The sequence below is a fragment of the Cetorhinus maximus genome, chromosome 8, assembly GCF_964194155.1.
Source record: "Cetorhinus maximus chromosome 8, sCetMax3.hap1.1, whole genome shotgun sequence".
Lineage (NCBI taxonomy): Eukaryota > Metazoa > Chordata > Chondrichthyes > Lamniformes > Cetorhinidae > Cetorhinus > Cetorhinus maximus.
The window spans coordinates 42,761,089-42,787,715 of NC_135886.1; the positions used below are offsets into that span (position 1 = coordinate 42,761,089).

Sequence of the window (26,627 nt, forward strand, 5' to 3'; positions counted from 1 at the left end):
GGTGCCAACTGCAATTTTATTGAAAAACAACAATTTGTTTTCTTCTTGCAAACTCTTGGAGAGTGGTTGGCACAAAGGCATTATAAGCAGAGTAAGAAATGCAAACAGAGTGTAAAAGTTGCGAAATTTGATCTAAGTGGGAATTGGATGCAGAAGGGGTAAGAGATACTGCTTTTTTGCTTCCAATACTTGTAGTGGCTCATGTTACTTGTAAATATTTATTTCAACTTAATTAAAGGCAGACCCTTCAAGTAAATCAATAAAACAAGATTATATTGGGATGGCAGTGCAGGTGATGTGCCACAACTGCAGTATATGGGAGTTTGTACAGAGTATTGCAACCCCAGACAATCACATTTGTACTAAGTGTGCGCAACTCAAGGAATTTCAGCTCAGAGTTGTTGGTGTGGAACCAGAGGTCTAGATATTGTGGGTATCAGGTACAGGGAAAGTTACCAGGACACTTTAATCCAGGAGACAGTCACACCCCAGAGGTTATAGAGCAGTGTGTTTAGTGGTCATGGACTGAAGGATGTGACTGCGAGTCAGGCAGATAAGGGAAACCCTGGTGCAGTGCTTGAGGAGCCTCTGCTGTTCCCCATATCCAACATGTACATGATTCTTGCTGCCTGTGTGAATAAGAGCAGAATCTTCCAGGGCGGATGAGTAAACTGGCCACGGTACTGTGGAGGCCATTCAAGTGTGGATAGTGAAAAGGAATATGGCAGCAGAGGGGGATACTATAGTTGGGGGAGAGATATTGTTCTGTGCAGCCGCAGGTGGAAGTTCTGAAGGTTGTTTTGCCTCCAGGCACCAATGTTAGGGACATTTCCTTGTGCTAGAAGATAACTTGGACCTTGACAATTGGATCCTCTTCCTCTCACTCCATGTAGGAGCCAATGCCATAATGAGGAATAAGGTCTTGCTGAGGAGGTTTGAGAAGCTAGGTTGTAGATTATCAAGTAAGACCTCAAAGGTAATAAACTCTGGATTACAACCTGAGTCACACACAAATTGGCATAGGATCAAACAAATCAGAAAGTCCAATGTGTGGCTGAAGGAGTGGTGTGGGAGACTGGGGATGCAATTCATGGGGCACGGACAACAATACTAGGGAAAGAGGGAGTTGTCTCATTGGGACAGGCTGCACTTAAACTGAGCTAGGCCAATGTCCTGGTGAATCATATAATTAGGACTACAGATAGGGTTTTAAACTAAAAGGGGGGAGGTCAAGGGGAAAGAAAGGGTTCAAGTGAGGGGAAATTTATAAATCTAAAAAAAGTCAAGGTCACAGAGCAGTGTAGCAATTTGGGTAAAGATAAGCAGAGAGTGACAGGAAGGCACAAAATTTAATGGTATTGGTGTATCTGTGAATAAAGTCAAATCAGGGAAAACTGGTAAAACAAAATGTGAAAGTTAAAATAAGTTTTATCTGAAGTATCCATAACGAGATAGACAAATTAATGCCGCAAATAGAGATAAATGGATTGATCTAATAGGTGTGATTACATGGTGACCAAAACTGGGAACTAAATATTCCCGGGTACTTGATGTTTAAAAAAAAAACAGGTGAAATGGAAAAGTGGTGGGGATGGGAATATTTAATCTAGCTGATTGCCAACTTTCACCTTAGCTAGTTTAGTTAGAGGCAAGTTTCTGAGTTGGGGGGTGGGGGGCAGGGGGAGGGTGGAGAGGTACAATTGCTTGGAGTGGGCAGTTTAGTAGCCAGCAGCTGCAGGTTCTGAAGTGCAACACAGAACAGTCTTCACCAGTTCATCAGTCCTGTGTTCATATAGGTGGAAATACATAAAAGTTACTTACAATACAGAACCAGGCCACGCTGCACAACTGATGGCATTTGTCCTCCAAGTGAGAAATGAGTTTGTCACATTTACATTAGAAGCACATCACACTACTGTCATTGAATGTTTACAAGACAAAGATTGTAAAACTGGGATATTAGTCTCAGTTCAATTATTACTTGAATTATCAAACATCCATAGAAGATCAGAGTTCTCAGAATGAAATGTGTACTCATTAAGTTGATTGGAAAAAAGTGTGAAATATTTCTGGTTATTTGTCATAGTTGAAACATTATTAGTTGATTTACCACCTGAAACTGCAGGCAGTCATAAACATCCCAGGATTTAAAGTATGGCTAGTTCTTATACAGGTGACTTGCCTCTGCACAATTAAAAAATCCATCATGTTTAATGGTATTACTTTACAAAAGTACAGAGCAGTTCCTTGGCTTGAAGCAAAGAATCACGTGTTAACACATTGCTTCGTTACAGTTAATGCACATAAACAAATGGCATTATGAATTCAACATCTGGATGTTCCTTCAAGACATCCATAATTAAATCTTCTTGCAATAAATTGTGATCTTACAATAAGTGCATCTATACATTTAAACCCACCTACATTTATAAATGAACCAATTACATTGATTGAATTCAAAATCCACGCAATTTTGAGGAAGGGTTATTCATTACTTTCTAAGATAGCTATTTTTTCTGTATTTGTGGTATTTATACTTGATTGGAGTCCTTATTCTAAAAAAAACACCCTCCAGACTCAATATAAAATCCTAGCCGCTTATTTATCAGACTCTCAAGAAGATACCGTGTATTGGAACTTATATCAAAAGAGCAAAAAATGGAAATGGAGTAAACATAGGAAAAAGAGTAGGCCATTGAGACACTCAAACCTGTTATGTCACTCATAAGAACTAGGTGCAGAAGTAAGCCATTTGACCCCTTAAAACTGCTCTGCCATTCGATAAGGTCGTAGCTGATCTGATTGAGCCTTTTGATCCACTTTCTTGCCTGCCTTCCACATAGCCCTCGATTTCCTTGTCAATCAAAAATGTCTAAATCAGTCTTGAATATATTCAATTAAACCATGGCTGATCTGCACCTAAGCACCTCCATTTAGCTGCCTTTGCTTCATACCCCATGATGCTTATCTAATAAAAATCTGTCCATCTCAGTCCACCTAGCATCTACAGCATTTGGAGGGAGTGTTCTAAATTTCTACTTGTGATTTCATGCCAAAATGGCCGAATTTTTTAAGATTGTGCATCCTTGTCCTATACTGCCCCACTGCTGTGATATCATTTTACAGGAATATACAAATGAGAAAGTCACCAGGATATAGAGCAGCATGTGACCAGTAGCAAGTAGTGTGCATGTGTAGAACAGCTGTTCTCTCCTTGTAAATGATCGTTGCTGAATCCATAGATCTGCTGAGCCATCCTGTACCATATCTTCAAATAAACCAAACCTATGTATGATTTACCAGTCCTGGCGTGAGATTGGTGCATTTGTATAAAGCAGGCATAGAAGCGCAACACCCATAAGGAGGAATAGTTTCTCTGAATATACCCCATCTAATCCTTTCCTAAATATAAACACATCAGCTGGATCATCCTTCACCCACATATGCTCAAGGAAACACAAGCCAAGTAACAGAATAACTTAACCCTTCAAGCCAGACATAATTTTGGTGAATCGGCCCACTGCAAGGTCAATATATTCTTCCTGAGGTCCAATGCCAAAACTAAATGCAGTACTCAAGATGAGTCTGACCAAGACTCTGTATAACAGAAGCATAGTTTCTTCTAGTTTGTATTCCAGTTTCTTTGAGATAAAAGCCAGCATTACATTCGCATTTTGATTTTCTGCTGTTGTTTGTCAACTAGATTTTACTGCACTGTGTAAATCCCATTGTTCTGCCACAGTTCCTCACTTCTTGTATGTTATGAAGATGCGCTATATAAAATATTAATTTATAACGTCATCTGGACATATATTCCTTTATAATGTCATTGGCTGGATATATACATAAGTATTGAATTTTTTGAAAAGAACATTTTTCCTAAGCAAAGGACACTGTTGCATTTGTGAAGGACACATGCTGCTTTTTATGGAGACAGAGTCCGTGGAGCTCTGAGAGAGGTCACGTGATCCAGCTCTTGGGTGAATTTGAACACTCAGACAGACTGCCACAGGGCAAGAGCAATACCCCATCTCTCTTTCTCTGAATCCTCTCTCATCAAAGATGAGCTGTTTGTGATTTGTAAAACCCACCAGAAGATCTCATTGTTGCAGAGTTCTTAAAGGAGAGTTCTGAATCAACACCACTGCCTTCAGTGAGAAACCCCAAGTACCAGCAGCTACTTTGGAAAGGGGCTCTTCAGCTGTAAACAAGCACCTGGACACTTGGTGAATATTTTTTCTCTGCTTGTTACTTGGCCAAGTTTCTAATATCTGATACTCTACAGAGTTTTCCTCCTTTGCATGCTTGGTGGGGGGTGGAGGGTGTTTTGTGTGCATTGTTCTTGCTTGTTGGGCATACTTGTACATTTTAAACCTTTTGTTAATAATTTTGGCATCTTTAGCTGAGTGAGTTTTAGCAACAAAACTAACGCTTTACTTGTTAACTTAAGGAACCTGACTGGCTTATTTCTTGCACCAAGCTATACGCAATTAAGTATATGTTAAAATGGCAATATCACCTCCCTTTTAAATTAAAACTCTGTTACACCCAACTCAGGAGTGGGACAAAGAGAGAAGCCAGTTCACCCCTGTTAACCTGGTCAGCATATGCATCCAAGATCTTAGAGTGCACTTTGACCTTGCCTGTAAAACAGGCCTGCATCCTTTTATGTAACACGCTCCATAATTGCTTAAAGACCGCGACATGGGTCAGAGGTCTACCATCAGAGTTCACCAATCATTCCAATGGAAAAAGGGTAAAGACAGCATTGTGTTAATAGCATAGACACATACGGACGAAATACTAACCCTTTGTTTGGCAGTTCCAAATACCACCACCACAAGGGCTGTTATTTCAGCATGTTGTGCAGAATATGGGTACTTCAATACAGAAGAACACGGTCAGAAAAGACGACAGCAAATCCAGTCACTCCCCCTGTTCACATGGAACAACCAGCCATCAACGTAAATGTCAGCAGCGTTGTTGATCAGACTTCTGAACTGGATGTCCCGCAAAGTTAAGGAGGAAGAGGACATTCCTTTGTACTGAATCGTTTGAGGTATTAGGGTGATATATTTTGGTGTAATGTCCAAGGGACACTCCATTAGCAGCAATAACCAATAACTTAGTCAAGCAGGAGAGACCAGTGTGTCCCCAGGTCTCAATAATAAGTTCAGCTGAGTACGAAGGGAGTGTAAGATGAATGTCTGCAAGCCTATGATGAATGCAAAATGTTTCACTGCCCAGAAGGTAATTGCAAATGCCATTCGCAGGGGTCATAAGTTTTCTCAATTCTGGTAAGGGTTTGTGATCTATACGCAATCTGCAACAGTTTAACTGCTTATCCTGTATGTCCTGATAGAGAACTGCGGCCAAACTTTGGTTTGTTGCTCCTACTTCAAGGTGGAAGGGCTAGTTAGGGTCTATGCCTCTTAATAACGCTGCCTGCATTGCTTCCTGCTTGAGGGACTCGTCAGCATCAGCATGCTCCTGTGTCCAACTGGACTGTACATTGTCTCCCTTCACTCTCAGTAGGTCACACAGGGATTTTGTCAATTCAGCAAATCTCAGGATAAACATTCTCTGATAACCAACTAGTCCAAGAAAAAGAATGAAAAGCAGTTTTAGAAGTGGGCCGTGGTAGTCATTGAATAGTCTGAACCCTTAGTGCATCAGGTTCCTGGCCAATGGCAGACACAGATGCACCCAAAAAGATGATGCATGGTTGCGCCAATTATATCTTACAGGATTGAGTTTTAATCCTTTCTGCAATAACCGACACCGCTCTTCTGAAAGCAAGACATGCTCTTCTTTAGTGCTGGTAGCCAACAGTAAATCGTCCACATATTGTAACAAACATTCTGGTTGCAAGAGGTTTTAATAGCAACAGCCATATGTTTAATGAAAATCATTAACATATTATGAAAGCCTTGTAAAAGACAAGTATTCAGATAAATCTGATCTTCAAACATAAAATCAGATTTATTACTGGTCTTCCTGTCAAGAGGGAATGCTCCGGAAACGTTACCAATATCTAACCTAAATAAAGACATTAAACCCGGTGGGATGTGGGACACGCCTGGCACAATTGCAGAGCACACTGATCTGACAAAATTCAATTTCTAATAATCAATAGTCAGGCACCAGATGCCATCAGTTTTTATAAACTGACCAGATTGTTGAATTTATTGCGAACCTGTCTTTTCTAATAACACACTGTAGTAATAGAGATTGTACTGTTGCACAAACATAGGGGTTGCTGTCTTTCACAACAGGATGCTATTTGGTGTAAGAATGCTGGAGCCCATTAATGGCCTATTCAACATTCAAATGCCCACAATCATGCTTTGATTTTGCAAATACCTCAATATACTTTTGGTGAGTGCATCAGTCAAGAGGTCGGAATGCACAAAAGGAGAGTACTGTTCTGGCTTTTTAATCACGTGTACTGAATGAGCATCCTAGATTTCCGGCCAAAGGCTTGGATAGAGCCACCACACCCCCAAGCCCCCCACCCCACAAACCAGAGGCACACATTCACATCATCCATCAGGACACCATGCTGTCCCAGCACATGGGTCATAGGTTGCTGAAATCCACCATCCGTCCAAAACGTGCACAACTATCGCAGACAGCATCTCTTGTAGATTCTGTACTATCAGTAACCAGAAACCTCTGTCACCAAAGAGGATCCAGCAAAGTCAGTTAAAAGCAAATTTTTCCTTCTTAGACTACTTAGTAGTATTCTGGATGTGGGTTATCAATGACGACCTCCAGGGCAACAAGTATCGTGTAATGCTGGCCCACATTAATGGCAGCAGACATCAATGGTCAGGTATGATCATCATGTCGAAATCTGAAATCTCCCATTGTTGCCCCACGTCTTCCCATTTTTATGGTGGTGAAAGAAGAGGAGTTGAGGAAGTAGTCATCATTGAAACTGGAGCTCCCATCTGTCCCCCGTTACATGTGAGGTCATAAATATTGTCATCATTTTATCAACTTTCTCCTCTAGTTTGTCATCTGTTCCCCCATGGGAGTCCCAGGGATGGACTTGCCCTGTACACAATAGGGAGCGGGAGGTTCCCTTTGTTCCATTGGTACCTCTCCACCCCTTCCCTAGCGAAAATCCTTCTCTGCATTTCCCAGTCTCCTGCCTCTATAACAAGCTACCATCCATCAGTAAAGCTCTTATACTGCTGAAACATTTTTCTGCAATGGTTTCCCGGTTTGGCAACATTATCTCAAGCCACAAGTTTGGCGAATCAGGATCCATCACAGCTCACAGTAGCATTGCAACTTCCACCTTTTCAAAAAGTTGCTTTTCTGCAAGTTTCTGAGAGATTTAGTTTTCAGCAATCAGAATGCAAAAGTTAATTAGCACAATAAAAAAAGTATGACGTTACTTCTTTTTGCTATGTTACAATGTGTATGGTATATTGTATGCAATATTTTTGTTACAAACTACAAATATTAAAATGCTGGAAAGGATAGAAAGTTGATTTTCCTAAGAAACCTGTATCTGAAGCAATTTTCTGGCAGATTGAAAATTCATGCCATAATCAGTTTTGTTATACTAATAGGGCTCAATGCTATACCTTAATATTCAACAATTTATTTAACTTTATTTTTTAAGATCTTTCTTTTTGTGTTGAAAGCTGAGAAAATACACAATGTTTAAACTCACAATGGCAGAGGCTATTTTTACATACGGACTGAATAAATGTGAACCCAACTGTGGTGTCACGAGGAAAAGGCAGCATCTGCTATGAGGACTAGAAAACCTGACAACATAATAAATCATAATATTAAATGACACAGCATCAGCTAGTCTCAGGTCAGTAACGTGTTTAATCTTGTGTGCAAATTAATGCTGGTTCTAGTTTATGTGGCTAGTCTCTATCAGAGTTATTTCATTTTCATCTTTGTCAGTTAATCCCCAGTTTTTTAAAATTCATTCATGGGATGTGGGCATCACTGCCAAGGCCAGCATTTATTGCTCATCCCTAGAGGGCATTTGAGAGTCAACCACATTGCTGTGGGTCTGGAGTCACATGTAGGCCAGACCAGGTAAGGGTGGCAGATTTCCTTCCCTAAAGGACATTAGTGAATCAGAAGGGTTTTTGCGACAATCAGCAATGGTTTCATGGTCATCATCAGGATTTTAATTACAAAGTTTTACTGAATTCAAATTTCACCATCTGCATGGTGGGATTTGAATCCAGGTACCCAGGGGATTACCCTGGGTCTCTGGAATACTAGTCCAGTGACAATACCACTATGCCGCCGCCTCTGTAAGCTATCAACATTGCATAACACAGGAACAAAGTTTTGTACCGTCATATCACATTTGTAAGCATATATTTATCTGACCTTTTATCATTTAATCTTATCTGTTTACCATCCTATCACAGACTGTTCCTTTTATTCTTCCCCCCCACCATTCCCTGACTCTGTATCCACTTAAAACCTTTAAGATTTCTAACTTATCCAATTCTGACAAAAATTTACCAACTTTTTGTTAACTCTTTCTTTCCCAAGATGCTGGCTAACCTGCTGAGCTAATCCAACATTTTCCATCTTTATTTCAGATTTCCAGCCTCTGCAATACTTTGCTTGTATATTTGTTTGGAAAATTAATTTCAGGAAAATACCTTATATAACTATTTCTGAACAATGATCATAATTTACATACATTCACTCAAAAAGGTAAAATAGCCTCCAGATTAAAGTTAAAACTCAATGCAAATATACATGCTTTTTAGATTGGGAATTAGCATTCCGTTGGGAGTTGTAGCAATCCAAGCATATCTTTGAACTTCAAGTCATGTGTTCCATATTTCTGACAGTTCCTGAATATTAAGGAAAGTTTTCCCCATATATAGAGGAGATGAAAAGTAATCATTTACAGAAATAGAGAACATGGTGTCTATCTAAATATTCCATTAATAGCCTGTTAAGGTTTTTAATTTATGAAATCACAAAATGAATGAAATTTTACAGCCAATATTCAGTCACCATCTTCAGTTTCACATCAACCTTCAGTAAACCAACCACATTCAATGCCCTAGATCATTTCAGAAGTGACAATTACAGATTATTCTGCTACATTGTGTGTTTAATATCAAACAATACCTGTACTATCTGCTGTTTGTTGGTATACATCCAAAGTGGTTAGCTTCTTTGTTTCTGCAGTCAGGAGAAGTTCATAGGGATTCTCATCCTCCTCAAACTTTTCTGGAGTCTCCTTCACATCGGAATCCTGAGAAAAAGCAATTACCCTCACGTGAAGCTCAAGAGACAAGTCAATGTACAGAGAAACTGAAATATGTTTCATGCATGCAAGGCACCTTATTTTGTTATTCACCAATAAACAAATATCCAAATGCAAATCAAATTGAAGCAAAACAGAATCCATGCAATGTTATGATTTCATGTAATTTTTTCCTCCCTTCATCACCTCTCTTCCCAAAGTCAGGATTCAATTAATCTAGGCATCTTACACTCCTCATGGTCTGATTAATATTATTTTAAAATTGCACACTACTTGTTTTAAGCAAATATGATAGACGTGCAACTAAAAGAAATAGTCCATTGCATACACCATCAGGGTTGGACAGATGAGGAAAAAGTAATCGGATAAATTAAGGTACTAATCCTGCCTCTTAAAAGCTGAAATGCTGCTAGAGAAAGGGAACTAAGAGAGATAAGGTGACCCACATTCTTAAGGTCCTGGGAAATAATGAATTAGAATAGGGTACTATTCAATACGTCTTGATTTCAAGGGGGTGAAGCTTTAGGAAGGATAGAAAAAGAGTTAAGATGACTTAAGTTACAGTTTAGGGCAAGAAAGGGATAGTCTGTTCTGTGCAATACTAACAACAGTAGTATGATTAAATAGATAGGCTAGAAGTGTTGCAATAGTGAGAGGAAAAAAGTGAGAAACATCACAAGGCAGTTGTAAGTTCGGAGGTACACAGCGTAAAAATGATGGGTCAGCTTTCTTTAGGAGAGCAAAGATCTGCCATGTGGATAAGAAAGGTGAAAAAGAGGATTTGTAGAAGGAAAATAATGGATCCACAGGGGTAGCAGGTGCATATGAATATCAAAATGGACTTTAAATGCAAAGTCAAATGCATGGACCCCAGAAGGTCACAACACTATCACTGCTCAGAAGAATTATGCTACTACTTTCCTATTAGCTGCTTCCGGCAGTCAGCTCAAATCAAAATCTCAATGCCCTTGACTATTTCATAAACCTAACAATTCCAATGACATTCAGTCTTATGAGACAGGAATACAAGTGAGACTGGTTTATACATCAGTTCATCTAAATATTGTAATCACACTCTCAATGGGCCAAATGCTGCAAAATGTTTCAAAAATGAATATTAATGAGTCAGTCTGCAGTGAAACAGCTGTGAAAGCAGCAAGAATAAGGTAACTGCAAATTTTTTTACATTTCTGGAGATAACTATTGAATTAATCCTAATTCTTTGAAAAAGTATTCAGGTTTTTGTGCACATAATCAGTAGATTTTAAGATTTCTGTTTTGTGTAGTCTTTTGGATTTATCTACCCTAGTTTGTAGCTTCCCCATTCAAACAAGCTTTCAGTTTCAACCAGAACAGCTCTTACTGAATTCCAACTGCATAAAATCAGTTCACAGGTCACCTTCATCAAAAATAACCAGTATAACCAAAAATGATCAGAGGTTAAAACTCTCTCACCTTCTCTTTTATTGGATCAGAATATTTATACAGATGAGTAAAAAATTATAAACTCACATTATATGTGTCACTGACATGTCAAGTGCTGGCTGGGGTTCAAACCTCTATTTACCATGAGGTTATGTTATTAAACTGAACAGAAAAAAAATCAGAAATGGAACACAACAGATGAAATATTTAATAATTTTGAAATTTCAGAATTGAATTACATGTATTCAACTCTTAATATATTTGTTGTATTTTAAACTGGCTTTCAGCAATGTTTTTCCAAGCAGATTTACAAAAATGTATACAACCACAGAATATTTCCTCAATTGCAGTTGAATGTTTCTTTCTGTAAAAATGCTGTGGTAATTTAAAGGAGTCCTCTACAGATGGATAAATTAAACAGCTCACCATACAGTCTTCTGTGTCCTAAGGCATAACACTTGGATTTTCATATAAGCCATATATCACCTCAACTCCACCTCACAGTTCCTACGGTAATCAGTCTATCATTCAATTTTTCACTATCCCTTAGGACCATCTTTATTCTCTTATCAGGCAAGAAGTATTTGGGCTTTCTCTGTTGTTATTGTTTAATCTAAATTTCTTCTCTCTTAACAATTCAATCATCCTGTCCTGCAGAAATCAGCTGGAGTAAGAGTTAAAATTGAGCCACTTTTTCCCCCTCCAATACCACCATTATCTATGGTGATTTAACACCAGACAATTGAGGAGTCTGCTTGAGTCAGATTTCACCTCATTAACCAACTAGAAGGAAAAACATACTTGACCTTGTCGTCACCAATCTGTCGCAGATGCATCTGTCCATGACAGTATCAGTAGGAGTGATCACTACACTGTCCTTGTGGAGATGCAGCCCCGTCTTCAGACTGGGGATACCCTCCAACGTATTGTGTGGCACTACCACCATGCTAAATGGGGTAGATTTCAGACAGATCTAGCAATTCAAAACTGGGCATCCATGAGAGACTCTGGGCCATCAGCAGTGGCAGAATTATACTCAACCACAATCTGTAACCTCATGGCCTGGCATATCCCCCACTCCATCATTACCATGATGCTAGGAGATCAATCCTGGTTCAGTGAAGAGTGCAGGAGGGCAAGCCAAGAGCAGCGCCAGACAGACCTAAAAATGAGGTGTCAACTTGGTGAAGCACAACACAGGACTACTTGCTGCCAAACAGCAGAAGCAGCATGTGAAAGACAATGTTAAGCGATCCCACAACCAACCGATCAGATCAAAGCTCTGCAATCCTGCCACATCCAGTCATGAATGATGGTGGACAATTAAACAACTCACTGGAGGAGGTGGTTGCACAACATCCCCATCCTCAATGTTGGGGAAGACCAGCAAATCAGTGCAAAAGACAAGGCTGAAACATTTGCAACCATCTTCAGCCAGAAGTGCCGAGTGGACTCCATCATAGCCACTTCCTGGAGTCCCCAGGATCACAGATGCCAATTCGGATTCAGCAAATTCTTAACGTCTCAATTCAGCTAATTCGATTCACTCTATGCGACATCAAGAAACGTATAGGCACTGGATACTGTAAAGGCTACAAGCTTTGACAATATTCTGGCAATAGTACTGAAGACTTGTGCTCCAGTAATAGCCACATCCCTAGCCAAGCTGTTCCAGTATAGATACAAGACTGGCATCTACCCAGCAATGTGAAAAATTGCTCAGGTATGTTCTCTCCACAAAAGGCAGGTCAAGTCCAACCCAGCCAATTACTGCCCCATCAGTCTACTCTCGATTGTCAGCCAAGTGATGGAAGGGGTCGTCAATAGTGCTAACAAGTGGCACTTACTCAGCAAAAACCTGCTCACCGGTGCTCAGTTTGGGTTCTGCCAGGGTCACTCAGCTCATAATCTCATTTCAGGCTTGGTCCAAACATAGAAAAAAGAGCTGAGTTCTGGCAGTGAGGTGACAGTGTCTGGCCTTGGCAACAAGGTAGCATTTGACCGAGTGTGGCATCAAGGAGCCCTAGGAAAAGGAAGTTAGTGGGAATCGGGGAAAATATCTCTACTGGTCAGGGTCACATCAAGCACAAAGGAAGATGGTTGCAGTTGTTGGGAGTCCAATCATCTCAGTCCCAGGAATTCCTCAGGGTGGTATCCTAGGCCCAACCATCTTCAGCTGCTTCATCAATTACCTTCCCTCCATCATAAGGTCAGAAGTGGGGATGTTCACTGATGATTGTACAATGTTCAGCCATGCCAAGTATGCAGCAAGACCTGGACAACGTTCGAGCTTGGGCTGATAAGTGGCAAGTAACATTTGCACCACATAAGTGCCAGGCAATGACTATCTTCAACAAGAGAGAATCTAACCATCTCTCCTTGACATTCAATGGCATTACCAACGCTGAATCCCACATTAACATTCTGGGGGTCACCATTGGCCAGAAACTGAACTGGACGAGTCATATAAATACTGTGGCTAGAAGAGCAGGCCAGATACTGGAAATTCTGTGGAGAGTAACTTACCTCCCAACTCCCCAGAGCCTGCCATCATCTACAAGGAACAAATCCTGACTGTGATGGAATATTCTCCACTTGCCTGGATGAGTGCAGCTCCAACAATACTCAAGAAGCTCAAACCATCCAGGACAAAGCAGCTCACTTGATTGGCAACCCATCCACCCTTCCACATTTACTCTACCACCAACACACAGTGGCAGTGATGTACACCATCTATAAAATGCACCAAGGCTCCTTCAAAAGCACCTTCCAAATCCACAAGCTCTACCACGTAGAAGGACAAGGGCAGCAGACGCAATGGGAGCACCATCACCTGCAAGTTCCCTTCCAAGTCACACACCATCCTGACTTGGAACTTTATCACCCACTGTCACTGAGTCAAAATCCTGGATCTCCCTTCCTACCGGCACTGTGGGTGTACCTACACCACATGGGCTGCAACAGTTCAAGAAGGCAGCTCATGACCACCTTTTCAAGGGCAATTAGGATTAGGCAACAAATGCTGGCTAGCCAGTGACATCCTAAGAAAGAATAAAAAATATATGCTAAATGGGGCAATGTCACTTGAACTATAGTTTAACAATAAAATAGCTGTGATTCTCAGAATGTCTTCTGCTGCCCGATTTGGTCAATGGATATCCACCTATTAGACATGGTAGCAGAGGATTGATCTCGATCTCTTCAGATGGGAGGATAAAGAAAACAGAAAGCAATCCCTGTTTCTGACAAAAGCAAAGATCCCGGCAGCTTTTAAGGTGAAATGGCTGAGTCATGCTGTGGGGTCACAAACTATGATCACCAACCAGTCTTTTCAGAACTGGAACCATATGAACAATGGAAGAATGAGGTGGAGATGTAGACTCGTGTCACTTCTCTAGATAAAAGGAAGTAAGCTATGGCTTTCGCCTTGTCTTTACCAGAAAGAAGTAAGATTTGAAATAAAGTATTTTCAGAACTAAATGTAACTGACTTAGATACCGAAGAGGGATTGCCAATTCTACTTCAGTTTGTGGACAGAATTTACAAAAAAGTTGACTTATTAAAAGCCTATGAAGGCACCTTGTACTTCGCACACCCATGGGTTCTACAATTTGGAGCCAGAGGGGCAGGATTTGAGAGCTCAAGAAATACATACCAATACACATACTGATCATGAAGAACATGAAAAAGTAATCCCATGCAGGGGTTGGTTGCCTAAAGTAGGTTCCCGGGTGGTGTACCGGCCAGAAGGATCAGATAACTGGAGGGAGGCCACAGTAATGGGAGCAAATATAAAAATTGGTTAAATCTCCAAGATGAGGAACAAGAGGTGAGGGCCATGGATTGGCAGCATGGAGTACAAGAGTGGAGAGCAAGAAAACGTAGCACAAGTTTGAATACTGATTCGGGAGATAGGTTTAGGAGGAGGAAAATATCACGTACAGTGGAAAGGATCTATAGTAGACATTCTAATAAGAATAGTCCAGAGAGATCTCATCAAGAGAAAAAAGGCCTCAGCCTGACAAGGCGACAGTGTAGCATAGGTAATGAAGAGCCTTCTCGGACAAAGGACAGAAGTCGAAGTCCCCGTGATCAAGAGGTGGTTGTAGTGACTAATAGGTTAGAAGACAGAGCAATAAAAGAGGCTAAACCAAGAGAGTTACAGAGCTGGAAAGAATTTGTGGTATATTCAAAGGTTGACGATAGAGGACAACCTGCTCTGTCACACAGATGGGTCTGTACGGAAAAGGTCCTACCAGATGGGACCGATAAGGCCAAGGCTAGGTTGGAAGCTAGAGATTGAGGAAATTTTGCAGGATAAAGAGATCAGGATAGACTCTCCCACAGCTAGAAAGGTGATTTTGAAGATCTTTTTAAGCCATTTTAACAACTCATTCTTGGAAATGTAACTCCACAGATATCAAAGCAGCTTTCTTACAGGCTAAAAACAGAATTACCTGGAAAAACTCAGCAAGTCTGGCAGCATCGGCGGAGAAGAAATCAGTCAACGTTTCGAGCCCTCATGGCCCTTCAGCAGAACTGAAGCATAGTTTCAACAAGGGAGAAATATAAATTGGTTTAAGGTGGGTGGGGGGGAAGAGACACATTGAGGGTGTGGTGTGAGCAGATAATCAAAAGATGTCAGAGACAAAAGGGTCAAAGAGGTGTTGAAGGTGGTGGTCTTTGTCTGAGAAAAGTGCTAATTAAGAATGCAAGACAGGATATTCAAAGTACAGCTCTAGTGGGGGTGGGGTGGAAAGACTAAAGGTTTTAGTTTTAGATTTAAAAATAATGGAAATAGGTGGGGAAAGAAGAATCTATATAAATTATTGAAAAAAAAGGCGGGTGGGGGGGGGAAAGAAACGGGGTGGGGATGGGGGGAGGGGGAGTTTAAGATCTAAAGTTGTTGAATTCAATATTCAGCCCAGAAGGCTGTAAAGTGCCTAGTCGGAAGATGAGGTGCTGTTCCTCCAGTTTGCGTTGGGCTTCACTGGAACAATGCAGCAAGCCAAGGACAGACATGTGGGCAAGAGAACAGGGTGGAGTGTTAAAATGGCAAGCGACAGGGAGGTTTGGGTCTTTCTTGCGGACAGACCGCAGGTGTTCCGCAAAACGGTCGCCCAGTTTGCGTTTGGTCTCTCCAATGTAGAGGAGACCGCATTGGGAGCAACGAATGCAGTAGACTAAGTTAGGGGAAATGCAAGTGAAATGCTGCTTCACTTGAAAGGAGTGTTTGGGCCCTTGGACGGTGAGGAGAGAGGAAGTGAAGGGGCAGGTGTTGCATCTTCTGCGTGGGCATGGGGAGGTGCCATAAGTGGGGGTTGAGGAGTAGGGGGTGATGGAGGAGTGGACCAGGGTGTCCCGGAGGGAACGATCCCTACGGAATGCTGTCAAGGGGGGTGAAGGGAAGATGTGTTTGGTGGTGGCATCATGCTGGAGTTGGCGGAAATGGCGGAGGATGATCCTTTGAATGCGGAGGCTGGTGGGGTGATAAGTGAGGACAAGGGGGACCCTATCATGTTTCTGGGAAGGAGGAGAAGGCGTGAGGGAGGATGCGCGGGATATGGGCCGGACACGGTTGAGGGCCCTGTCAACGACCGTGGATGGAAAACCTCGGTTAAGGAAGAAGGAGGACATGTCCGAGGAGCTGTTTTTGAAGGTAGCGTCATCAGAACAGATGCGACGGAGGCGAAGGAACTGAGAGAATGGGATGGAGTCTTTACAGGAAGCGGGGTGTGAGGAGCTGTAGTCGAGGTAGCTGTGGGAGTCGGTAGGCTTGTAATGGATATTGGTGGACAGTCTATCATCAGAAATTGAGACAGAGAGGTCAAGGAAGGGAAGAGAAGTGTCAGAGATGGACCATGTGAAGATGATGGAGGGGTGGAGATTGGAAGCAAAATTAATAAATTTTTCCAGGTCCCGACGAGAGCATGAAGCAGCACCGAAGTAATCATCGATGTACCGGAGAAAGAGTTGTGGGAGGGGGCCGGAGTAGGACTGGAACAAGGAATGTTCCACATACCCCATAAAGAGACAGGCATAGCTGGGGCCCATGCGGGTACCCATAGCCACACCTTTTATTTGGAGGAAGTGAGAGGAGTTAAAGGAGAAATTGTTCAGTGTGAGAACAAGTTCAGCCAGACGGAGGAGAGTAGTGGTGGATGGGGATTGTTGGGGCCTCTGTTCAAGGAAGAAGCTAAGGGCCCTCAGACCATCCTGGTGGGGGATGGAGGTGTAGAGGGATTGGACATCCATGGTGAAGAGGAAGCGGTTGGGGCCAGGGAACTGGAAATTGTTGATGTGACGTAAGGTGTCAGAGGAATCACGGATGTAGGTGGGAAGGGACTGGACAAGGGGAGAGAGAAGGGAGTCAAGATAACGAGAAATGAGTTCCGTGGGGCAGGAACAGGCTGACACGATCGGTCTGCCAGGACAGTTCTGTTTGTGGATTTTGGGTAGGAGGTAGAAGCGGGCCGTCCGAGGTTGGGCGACTATCAAGTTGGAAGCTGTGGGAGGAAGATCTCCAGAGGAGATGAGGTCAGTGACAGTCCTGGAAACAATGGCTTGATGTTCTGTGGTGGGGTCATGGTCCAGGGAGAGGTAGGAGGAAACGTCTGCGAGTTGACGCTCAGCCTCCGCGAGGTAGAGGTCAATGCGCCAGACAACAACAGTACCACCCTTGTCAGCGGGTTTGATGACAATGTTGGGGTTGGACCTGAGAGAACGGAGTGCAGTGAGTTCAGAGAGAGACAGATTAGAATGGGTGAGAGGAGCAGAGAAATTGAGATGGCTAATGTCACGCCGACAGTTTCTGCTTCAGTTCTGCTGAAGGGCCATGAGGGCTCGAAACGTTGACTGATTTCTTCTCCGCCGATGCTGCCAGACTTGCTGAGTTTTTCCAGGTAATTCTGTTTTTATTTTGTTTTGGATTTCCAGCATCCGCAGTAGCTTTTAGCTTTTTGTTTTTATCTTTGTGTTTGATTGACTGCCACCTCTCTTCAAAAAAATGCCCTCTTGGAAGAAGTATGGTTCTGTCCTCCGACAGGATTTCCGACTGTCTCTTCTGCCCTGCTCACCTTAATTGCTTTCCATTTCTCTCCTGGTGTTTGACAAGGTGTTTACTAAAACCCGCTTTCACAGCCATATCTCCTTTCTCAGTGACTGTCTCCGTCTCCGACTCACCCCACGTGGATTTCAACTGAAATTCCATCCCTCTTGTTTCGAACCCACCCAGGATTACAGGTATCTCCGGGACATAAAACGTTTCTCGGACTGCTGTTCCCGTCTCATTCTGAGATCCACACTCAGTGCCATGCGCCGCCATATGAACACACTTGACCTCTCCCTCCAGCAGCACCGCCGCACCCTTTTTCAAAGCTGCGCGTGCCCCCAGTTTCATTTTATTCTTCGCCTCATCCGTCGCCTCAACAAGAAACTTTTTCTCTTTCTCTCAAGTGCTAAGGAACGCAAGCTCCAACAACTCATCGACTCCAACACCCATCGGGGACCCTCCACCCCTGCTTGTCCCTCCGTCCTCACCCCATCTTCCAATCCCAGCCCCAGCCGCGTATTCACTATACCCCCTGACCTTCCCCTCTCCGATGCTGAACGTTCAGTGCTCAGCAAAGGACTTAGTTTCATACCCTTACGCCCTCATCTCAATGAATTTCGGGCTCGGCATGATGCTGAACTCTTCTTCCGCCGTCTTCGTCTCCGTGCTCACTTCTTTGGGCAGGAGTCCTCTCCCCGTTCAACGGATCCTTTTACCCACCTCCAATATTCTCCCTCCACTTGGACCCCTCCCTCTGGATTCTTACCTTCTCTTGATCTTTTCATTGAGAACTGTCGGCGTGACATTAGCCATCTCAATTTCTCTGCTCCTCTCACCCATTCTAATCTGTCTCTCTCTGAACTCACTGCACTCCGTTCTCTCAGGTCCAACCCCAACATTGTCATCAAACCCGCTGACAAGGGTGGTACTGTTGTTGTCTGGCGCATTGACCTCTACCTCGCGGAGGCTGAGCGTCAACTCGCAGACGTTTCCTCCTACCTCTCCCTGGACCATGACCCCACCACTGAACATCAAGCCATTGTTTCCAGGACTGTCACTGACCTCATCTCCTCTGGAGATCTTCCTCCCACAGCTTCCAACTTGATAGTCGCCCAACCTCGGACGGCCCGCTTCTACCTCCTACCCAAAATCCACAAACAGAACTGTCCTGGCAGACCGATCGTGTCAGCCTGTTCCTGCCCCACGGAACTCATTTCTCGTTATCTTGACTCCCTTCTCTCTCCCCTTGTCCAGTCCCTTCCCACCTACATCCGTGATTCCTCTGACACCTTACGTCACATCAACAATTTCCAGTTCCCTGGCCCCAACCGCTTCCTCTTCACCATGGATGTCCAATCCCTCTACACCTCCATCCCCCACCAGGATGGTCTGAGGGCCCTTAGCTTCTTCCTTGAACAGAGGCCCCAACAATCCCCATCCACCACTACTCTCCTCCGTCTGGCTGAACTTGTTCTCACACTGAACAATTTCTCCTTTAACTCCTCTCACTTCCTCCAAATAAAAGGTGTGGCTATGGGTACCCGCATGGGCCCCAGCTATGCCTGTCTCTTTATGGGGTATGTGGAACATTCCTTGTTCCAGTCCTACTCCGGCCCCCTCCCACAACTCTTTCTCCGGTACATCGATGATTACTTCGGTGCTGCTTCATGCTCTCGTCGGGACCTGGAAAAATTTATTAATTTTGCTTCCAATCTCCACCCCTCCATCATCTTCACATGGTCCATCTCTGACACTTCTCTTCCCTTCCTTGACCTCTCTGTCTCAATTTCTGATGATAGACTGTCCACCAATATCCATTACAAGCCTACCGACTCCCACAGCTACCTCGACTACAGCTCCTCACACCCCGCTTCCTGTAAAGACTCCATCCCATTCTCTCAGTTCCTTCGCCTCCGTCGCATCTGTTCTGATGACGCTACCTTCAAAAACAGCTCCTCGGACATGTCCTCCTTCTTCCTTAACCGAGGTTTTCCATCCACGGTCGTTGACAGGGCCCTCAACCGTGTCCGGCCCATATCCCGCGCATCCTCCCTCACGCCTTCTCCTCCTTCCCAGAAACATGATAGGGTCCCCCTTGTCCTCACTTATCACCCCACCAGCCTCCGCATTCAAAGGATCATCCTCCGCCATTTCCGCCAACTCCAGCATGATGCCACCACCAAACACATCTTCCCTTCACCCCCCTTGACAGCATTCCGTAGGGATCGTTCCCTCCGGGACACCCTGGTCCACTCCTCCATCACCCCCTACTCCTCAACCCCCACTTATGGCACCTCCCCATGCCCACGCAGAAGATGCAACACCTGCCCCTTCACTTCCTCTCTCCTCACCGTCCAAGGGCCCAAACACTCCTTTCAAGTGAAGCAGCATTTCACTTGCATTTCCCCTAACTTAGTCTACTGCATTCGTTGCTCCCAATGCGGTCTCCTCTACATTGGAGAGACCAAACGCAAACTGGGCGACCGTTTTGCGGAACACCTGCGGTCTGTCCGCAAGAAAGACCCAAACCTCCCTGTCGCTTGCCATTTTAACACTCCACCCTGTTCTCTTGCCCACATGTCTGTCCTTGGCTTGCTGCATTGTTCCAGTGAAGCCCAACGCAAACTGGAGGAACAGCACCTCATCTTCCGACTAGGCACTTTACAGCCTTCTGGGCTGAATATTGAATTCAACAACTTTAGATCTTAAACTCCCCCTCCCCCCATCCCCACCCCGTTTCTTTCCCCCCCCCACCCGCCTTTTTTTTCAATAATTTATATAGATTCTTCTTTCCCCACCTATTTCCATTATTTTTAAATCTAAAACTAAAACCTTTAGTCTTTCCACCCCACCCCCACTAGAGCTGTACTTTGAATATCCTGTCTTGCATTCTTAATTAGCACTTTTCTCAGACAAAGACCACCACCTTCAACACCTCTTTGACCCTTTTGTCTCTGACATCTTTTGATTATCTGCTCACACCACACCCTCAATGTGTCTCTTCCCCCCCACCCACCTTAAACCAATTTATATTTCTCCCTTGTTGAAACTATGCTTCAGTTCTGCTGAAGGGCCATGAGGGCTCGAAACGTTGACTGATTTCTTCTCCGCCGATGCTGCCAGACTTGCTGAGTTTTTCCAGGTAATTCTGTTTTTATTTTGTTTTGGATTTCCAGCATCCGCAGTAGCTTTTAGCTTTTTGTTTTTATCTTTCTTACAGGCTATCCTGCTCAGGATCGAAGTATTCTTACAATCTCTGAAGGAAGCACAAGGAATAGAGCGGAAGCTCTGGAAATTGAATAAATGTGTTTATGGGTTAAACGACACTTCTCGGTGTGGTATTTTTTGGTAATAGCCGTTCTATTACAGTTAGGGTGTTCACAACTGAAGGCGGACCCAGCCACGTTCTACTGGCACTGTAATGGAAAACTTTCGGGCATCTTTATGATGCATGTGGACGATTTTTTGTGGGGGGGCACTAACGACTTTGAAGAAAATGTTATTAATCAAATTAGGAAGGAATTTAAAATTGGCAGTCAAGCTTCTGGGACTTTCAAATATGTGGGTTTGGAGATTAAGCAGAGTGAGTCAGGTGTAATTTTACATCAACAGTCTTACTTGGACAATGTTAATCCTATCACAATTAGTCGTACCAGATCCAGACAGAAAGATGCAGCTGCTACAAAGGATGAGATGGATCAGCTGAGGAGTTTCGTCAGACAGCTCAGTTGGTTAGGCACATACATGAGGCCAGATGCAAGTTGTGATGTGCTGGAGCTTAGTGCAAATCTGGGATGATTTCGCCTGAAGTGCGATAGCAGGCGGGTAAAACAACGTTTTACTTGCCGGCCACAATGGCAGCATTTCATGCCGTATCATCCCAAACCCGCCGCATTAATTATGCATTCCTGGGAAACACACCATTTCCATGGCAGGCGGGCTCTCATCGGCCCGCTATGCCATCACCTTGCTGCTTCAGCACGCTGGCGCCATATTTGAAGTCCAGCTGCGCGCACACCTCTCAGTGTTTCCAGCCCACGACTGCTGCATGGAAGACATGGCCCTGAAAGGCAAAAAGACTGCAGCCCCCAGGTTTAGTGACTCGTTCCTCGAGCGTGTTTTGGAAGAAGAGGAGGCCCGCTGTGATGTCCTCTGCCCCTGTTCTGACTGCAGGGGCAGCAGCATCACCAATCCAGCTTGGGAAGTGGTGGCAGCAGCGGTCAGCACCAATGCCCTGCAAAAGAGGTCAGCCACCCAGTGCCGCAAGAGGATGAATGATCTCCTCCGTTCCACCAGAGTAAGTCACTCTTCTCATCATTCTCAACTCACACACTCACAAACCAATCACACATCCACAGGGCCCTCATTCACTGCCAGTTCAAGGGATATCACCACTCACTCTCTCACACACATCTTCATTGTCCTCATCCCATCCATGGGGCCATTCAACACTCACATATGCTAGGCGTACTTATCATCTGGCCTGTCAAACATCCTACTTACACTCCCTCCATCTCCATTCATGCAGAACAAGTTGGCACACAACAAGAGGGAGAGGTCACAGACCTGTGGAGGAATGCCTGAAATCATGGTCCTCATGGGCTTTGAAAACAGCCATCCAGATGGCCGGCGACGATCTGGACCAGTCCTGTGCCGACTGAGGTCGGTGGTGCCCTACCAAGTGAGGATCCAGCAGTGCAATGTCCATCAGACAACCGTGCTGTGAGTTTTGTGTCCTGTTTCACAGGCCACTGCAATGCACTAATTATCACTCCTTGCTTTTGCAGGCAGTTCTGCCAAACAGCCGACGGAGTCCACCATCCTCCAATCTAGCCGCGAGGAAACCTCTGAAGAGGAACCTGAAGGCACCCTTCCTTGAAGTCCCACCACAGCGCTCACCCACACCCTCCATCAGCGCAGAGACACACACTTCGGTGGGACCCAGCTTTAGAGTAGCGTTGGAATCACAATCTGGTGAGCACATTGCACTGTCTGATCCACAGCAGGTGGCAGCAGGGACTTCACAGGTGTCTGGCACCGAAGGACTGCTAGGGGCCAGAAATTTGCTGAGTCCGAGTCAGATGACGAGCCTCTGGATTCAGTCATGTCACAACTGCTGGAGCTGCAAAGGCAAGCTCTGGAACAGCAGGAAGGGTTGTCAGGTGCAATCCTCAGATTGGGCACCCATAGAGAGGAGGATCAGCAGTATCTCCCCCAAGGCCATCCATCCAGGTGGCTCAGGGAATGTCCGGCTCATCAGAATCCATTCTCCTTACGATCTCAGCAGCTCCAGCTCCACAGGCCAAGTAGAGTGCCACTGCCATGCAGCAGGACCCCAAAAGCAGGCTAGGGCCCTCCAGAACTCAGCCTTCAAGAGATCACCTACCAACGTCATCACAGACAGAGCGAAGCAGTCAGCAGGCTGCCTCCACCTCTGCTGTGGATATCAGGGGAGCACCAAGATGTAGCGGCAGGGTTAGGAAGGTTAAGAAGATGTAGCTGCACAGCCTGGGCATGGGTGTTACTCACTTGTGCATAATGTCCACTACTGTAAATAAACTCCCAAGAATGTCTCCCTGCCTACGGTTCTTTATTCTGATGAGTAGCACTCGTGTCACTCAGATGTGACACCTTTCTGCACAAGATAAAGGCAGGTGTCTCAGTCCAGGGCCTCTTCCCTGTGCTTTGTGCAGCCTTCAGACTAAAGTGATAGTCTGGCCTCTCACTCCCTGGACACATTACTGATGCCTACACTCGATGGTACTTGTCATTGCTGCCACAGTGTCATGGGCAGGTGTCACAGAGTTCTGACATTCTCTGTGGGCTCTCAGCACCTTTAGGGTGGGGCTGGCCCCAAGCTCTTCAGAAACTGTAACCAGTGAAGCTGTCCTCCTGAAGGGCTCAGGTGCTGAAGGAGGGCAAAGGATCAGATGCTTTAAACACTTCATTGCTGTGTCTCTATGATATGACCCTGGTCGCAGAGTGCAAGCAAACTGCCCTTGGCCAGGCAGGAGTCAGACATTCTCAGAGGCTATGTGAAGATCTATGGAGTGTCCTCACTGCATGTCATCATCATCCTCCTGCAATCGAGCAACTATTAGGGCCTCCACTGCGTCTCCATGACAGGAGCATTATCACAGGCAGTATGTGCACTGCCATAAGCCAAACTGGAGTCAAATATTCATAGATACAATGTGAGGATCTTACAGTGTCTCCTCACTGAATGTCGTCATCATCCTCCACATCTAGCAGCTATGAGGGCCTCCTGAGCGCGCCTGCCTCATCTAGCCAGTGCGAGGGGCTCATCGCCATCATCGTCGCCTTCAAGGACCTCCTCGCCCTCATCACCTTCGATATCCTCCTCATCAGAGGAGACCTTCAGCTCCTGCATCTCTTCCTCCGCTGGCTCCTCTCCCCGTTGCAGCGCTGGGTTGTAAAGGGCGCAGCAGGCGACGAAGATGCGTGACACCTCTGTGGATTGTATTGCAGGGCTCCACCTGGTCAGTCCAGGAACCGGAGCCTCATTTTCAGCATCCCAATGGGTTGCATCACCAAGTTGCAAGTTGCAGCATAAGCCTCGTTATACCTTCGCTCTGCTGCATGGGTGTCATCAGCCACGTTCTCTGCGGGTAGCCCTTGTCCCCAAGGATCGATCCCTGCAGCCTCTGTGGACCCTGGAAGACATCAGGGATCTGTGACCAACTTAAAATGTAGGAGTCGTGCACACTCCCTGGAAACCATGCGCAGACCTGCAGTGTGTGTTTGTGGTGGTCGCACACCAGCTGCACATTCAGTAACTGGAATCCCTTGCAGTTTACATAGTTGACTGTGTGTTGCGACGGAGGTCTGAGCGCCATGTGAGTGGAGTGCAGTCAATCACACCTGCACCTCTGGGTAACCCAAGATCTGGGCAAATCCAGTTGCTCTTGCATCCTGGCTCTCCTGGTCCCAAGCAAAATGCACAAAGTTGTGCACCCTCACAAAGATGGCATCCGTGACCTCATGGATGCATTTGTGGGTGGAGGTTTGTGATATTCCAGAGGTTTGAAGCCCTGAAAAGAACACTGCTGTAGAAATTGAGTGCCACTGTCACTTTCACAGCCACTCCATGTCCACGTGGTGCCAAATCCTGCAGTAGCTGGCAGATGTGATCGATCAGTTCCCTAGATATGCGCAGTCTTTGACAACACTGGTTCTCGGTCATCTGCAGGAATGAAAGGCGGCATCTATAGAACCTGGGGCTAGCCAGGTGCAGACAAGCAATAGCTTGCTGTGGCTCTTCAGTAGTGTGCGCAGGAGCCCCACCCGTCCCTTCTTCCAGAGGGTGCTCCCTCTGTGGAGCCAGACACCTCAGTCACTTTCTTCTTCGTCATCTTCGTTCTCTCTACGCCACGAGGCATACAGCTAGTTCACCAGGCTCCATGATCCTGATGCACTTCTCCTGCAGGATGAAAGACAGAGACGCGTGAGTCAGCATGGGTGTACTAAGAACCTCTCTTGGTTAAGCCTGAAGGCCCCTTAACACATCCTGGAGAATGCTGGCCACCACTTGAATGGCCAGAGATTAGTGCGCTGCATGGCTGCCCGAAACCCCACTTTTCTCCACCCCACTCCACCTGACCAATTGGCAGAAACTTTGCCCATTAGACTGCATGCTGAGCTCTCAGCTCAGACGCAGGCATTCTCCTAACCCGCACTGAAAGGCTGCAGTGTTAGCTTGAACCATGGGGGTGACTGGTCCAAACCGGGATGATGACATTACAAGGGGCTGTGAGCAACTCCACCATGATTGCTCCATGGCCAGCTTTAGCAAGGAGGTTGTACAACGGGCTCAGTCGTCCAACTATTTTGCAGTCCACTAAAATGCTCATTAATTTGCAGTCTGTGCCCAAGGGGTGAAAAGATCTGGAGCACTTGGTGGTACTTACATGCCTCTGGAGGCCCGACTCCAATCAAATCAATATGGCTGCGCCTGAACTGTCTCAGCTGCAGAGGAATCGTCACTGAAGCGTGGCCGCTTCCCTCGCCCGTCACCCACCCCCCAACTCGGCACATGCTTGTGCACTGCCACAGGGCAGCCTTTATCCCCCCTCCCTGCCCCCAACGGGCATCAACCTTGAAGTCCAACAAGTGTCCCTCACGAGCGCTCCACAACATTACTGTCCACTCACCTCAGAGTTCCCTTCAACGTGTAGCCCGCCAAGTGCACGCCTTTTATATGTGTTGTGAAACACGTCGGAGTGCAATCATGATGATGTAGACGGACCATCCAGTGGGCGGGGGACGAGTCTGGTGGGCTAGCCTTATAATGATACACTGATGTATTACAATGAGGTTCCCAACATCTGATGGCGGGAAATGCGGCCCGCCGTCGCTGGGCTGAGCAGATGATTGCAAACCGGTTTCACTACGTCATGAAACTGATTTTTGGTCTTCTCGCCATATTGTCCACTCACGCTACCAAGCACACCCGACGCCAGCGGGCACGGACGATTCTGCCCTTAATCTTGTCATGAAAAATCCGAAGGTGGAGGGCATCTCGAGAACAAATAAAACTTTTTTTAAAATAAAAAGAGAAGTGTATGCTCAAGTTCTCAGCTTTGGGTGATCCCAATAACATGAAGTTAATTATTTTTAGTGATGCCTTTGCGATGGATTTTCCAGTGCAGGAGGATTTGTGATACTTCTTGTGAGAGAGAATGGGAAAAGTTGCCCCTTGGCATGGGAGGCAAAGAAAATAAGAGTGGTGAAGAGCACACTAGCCACTGAAACTCTTGCTCTCATTGATGCTGTTGACACTGCATTCTATTTGCTCAAGATCTTGGAGGAAATGCTATATAAAAAAGAAACTGAAAGAGCATTACCAATGGAATGTTA

The 26,627-nt window shown here is 45.0% G+C and overlaps 1 protein-coding gene across 1 annotated transcript in view; it reads right to left on the minus strand.

Annotated features, from left to right (window-relative positions):
- Positions 1 to 26,627, minus strand: part of anks1ab (ankyrin repeat and sterile alpha motif domain containing 1Ab) — a 436,373-nt gene that overhangs the window by 244,841 nt on the left and 164,905 nt on the right. The window contains exon 10 of the mRNA XM_078547799.1: positions 9,136 to 9,262. Coding sequence (XP_078403925.1) covers positions 9,136 to 9,262 — 127 coding nt within the window. The remainder of the gene's footprint in view (positions 1 to 9,135; positions 9,263 to 26,627) is intronic.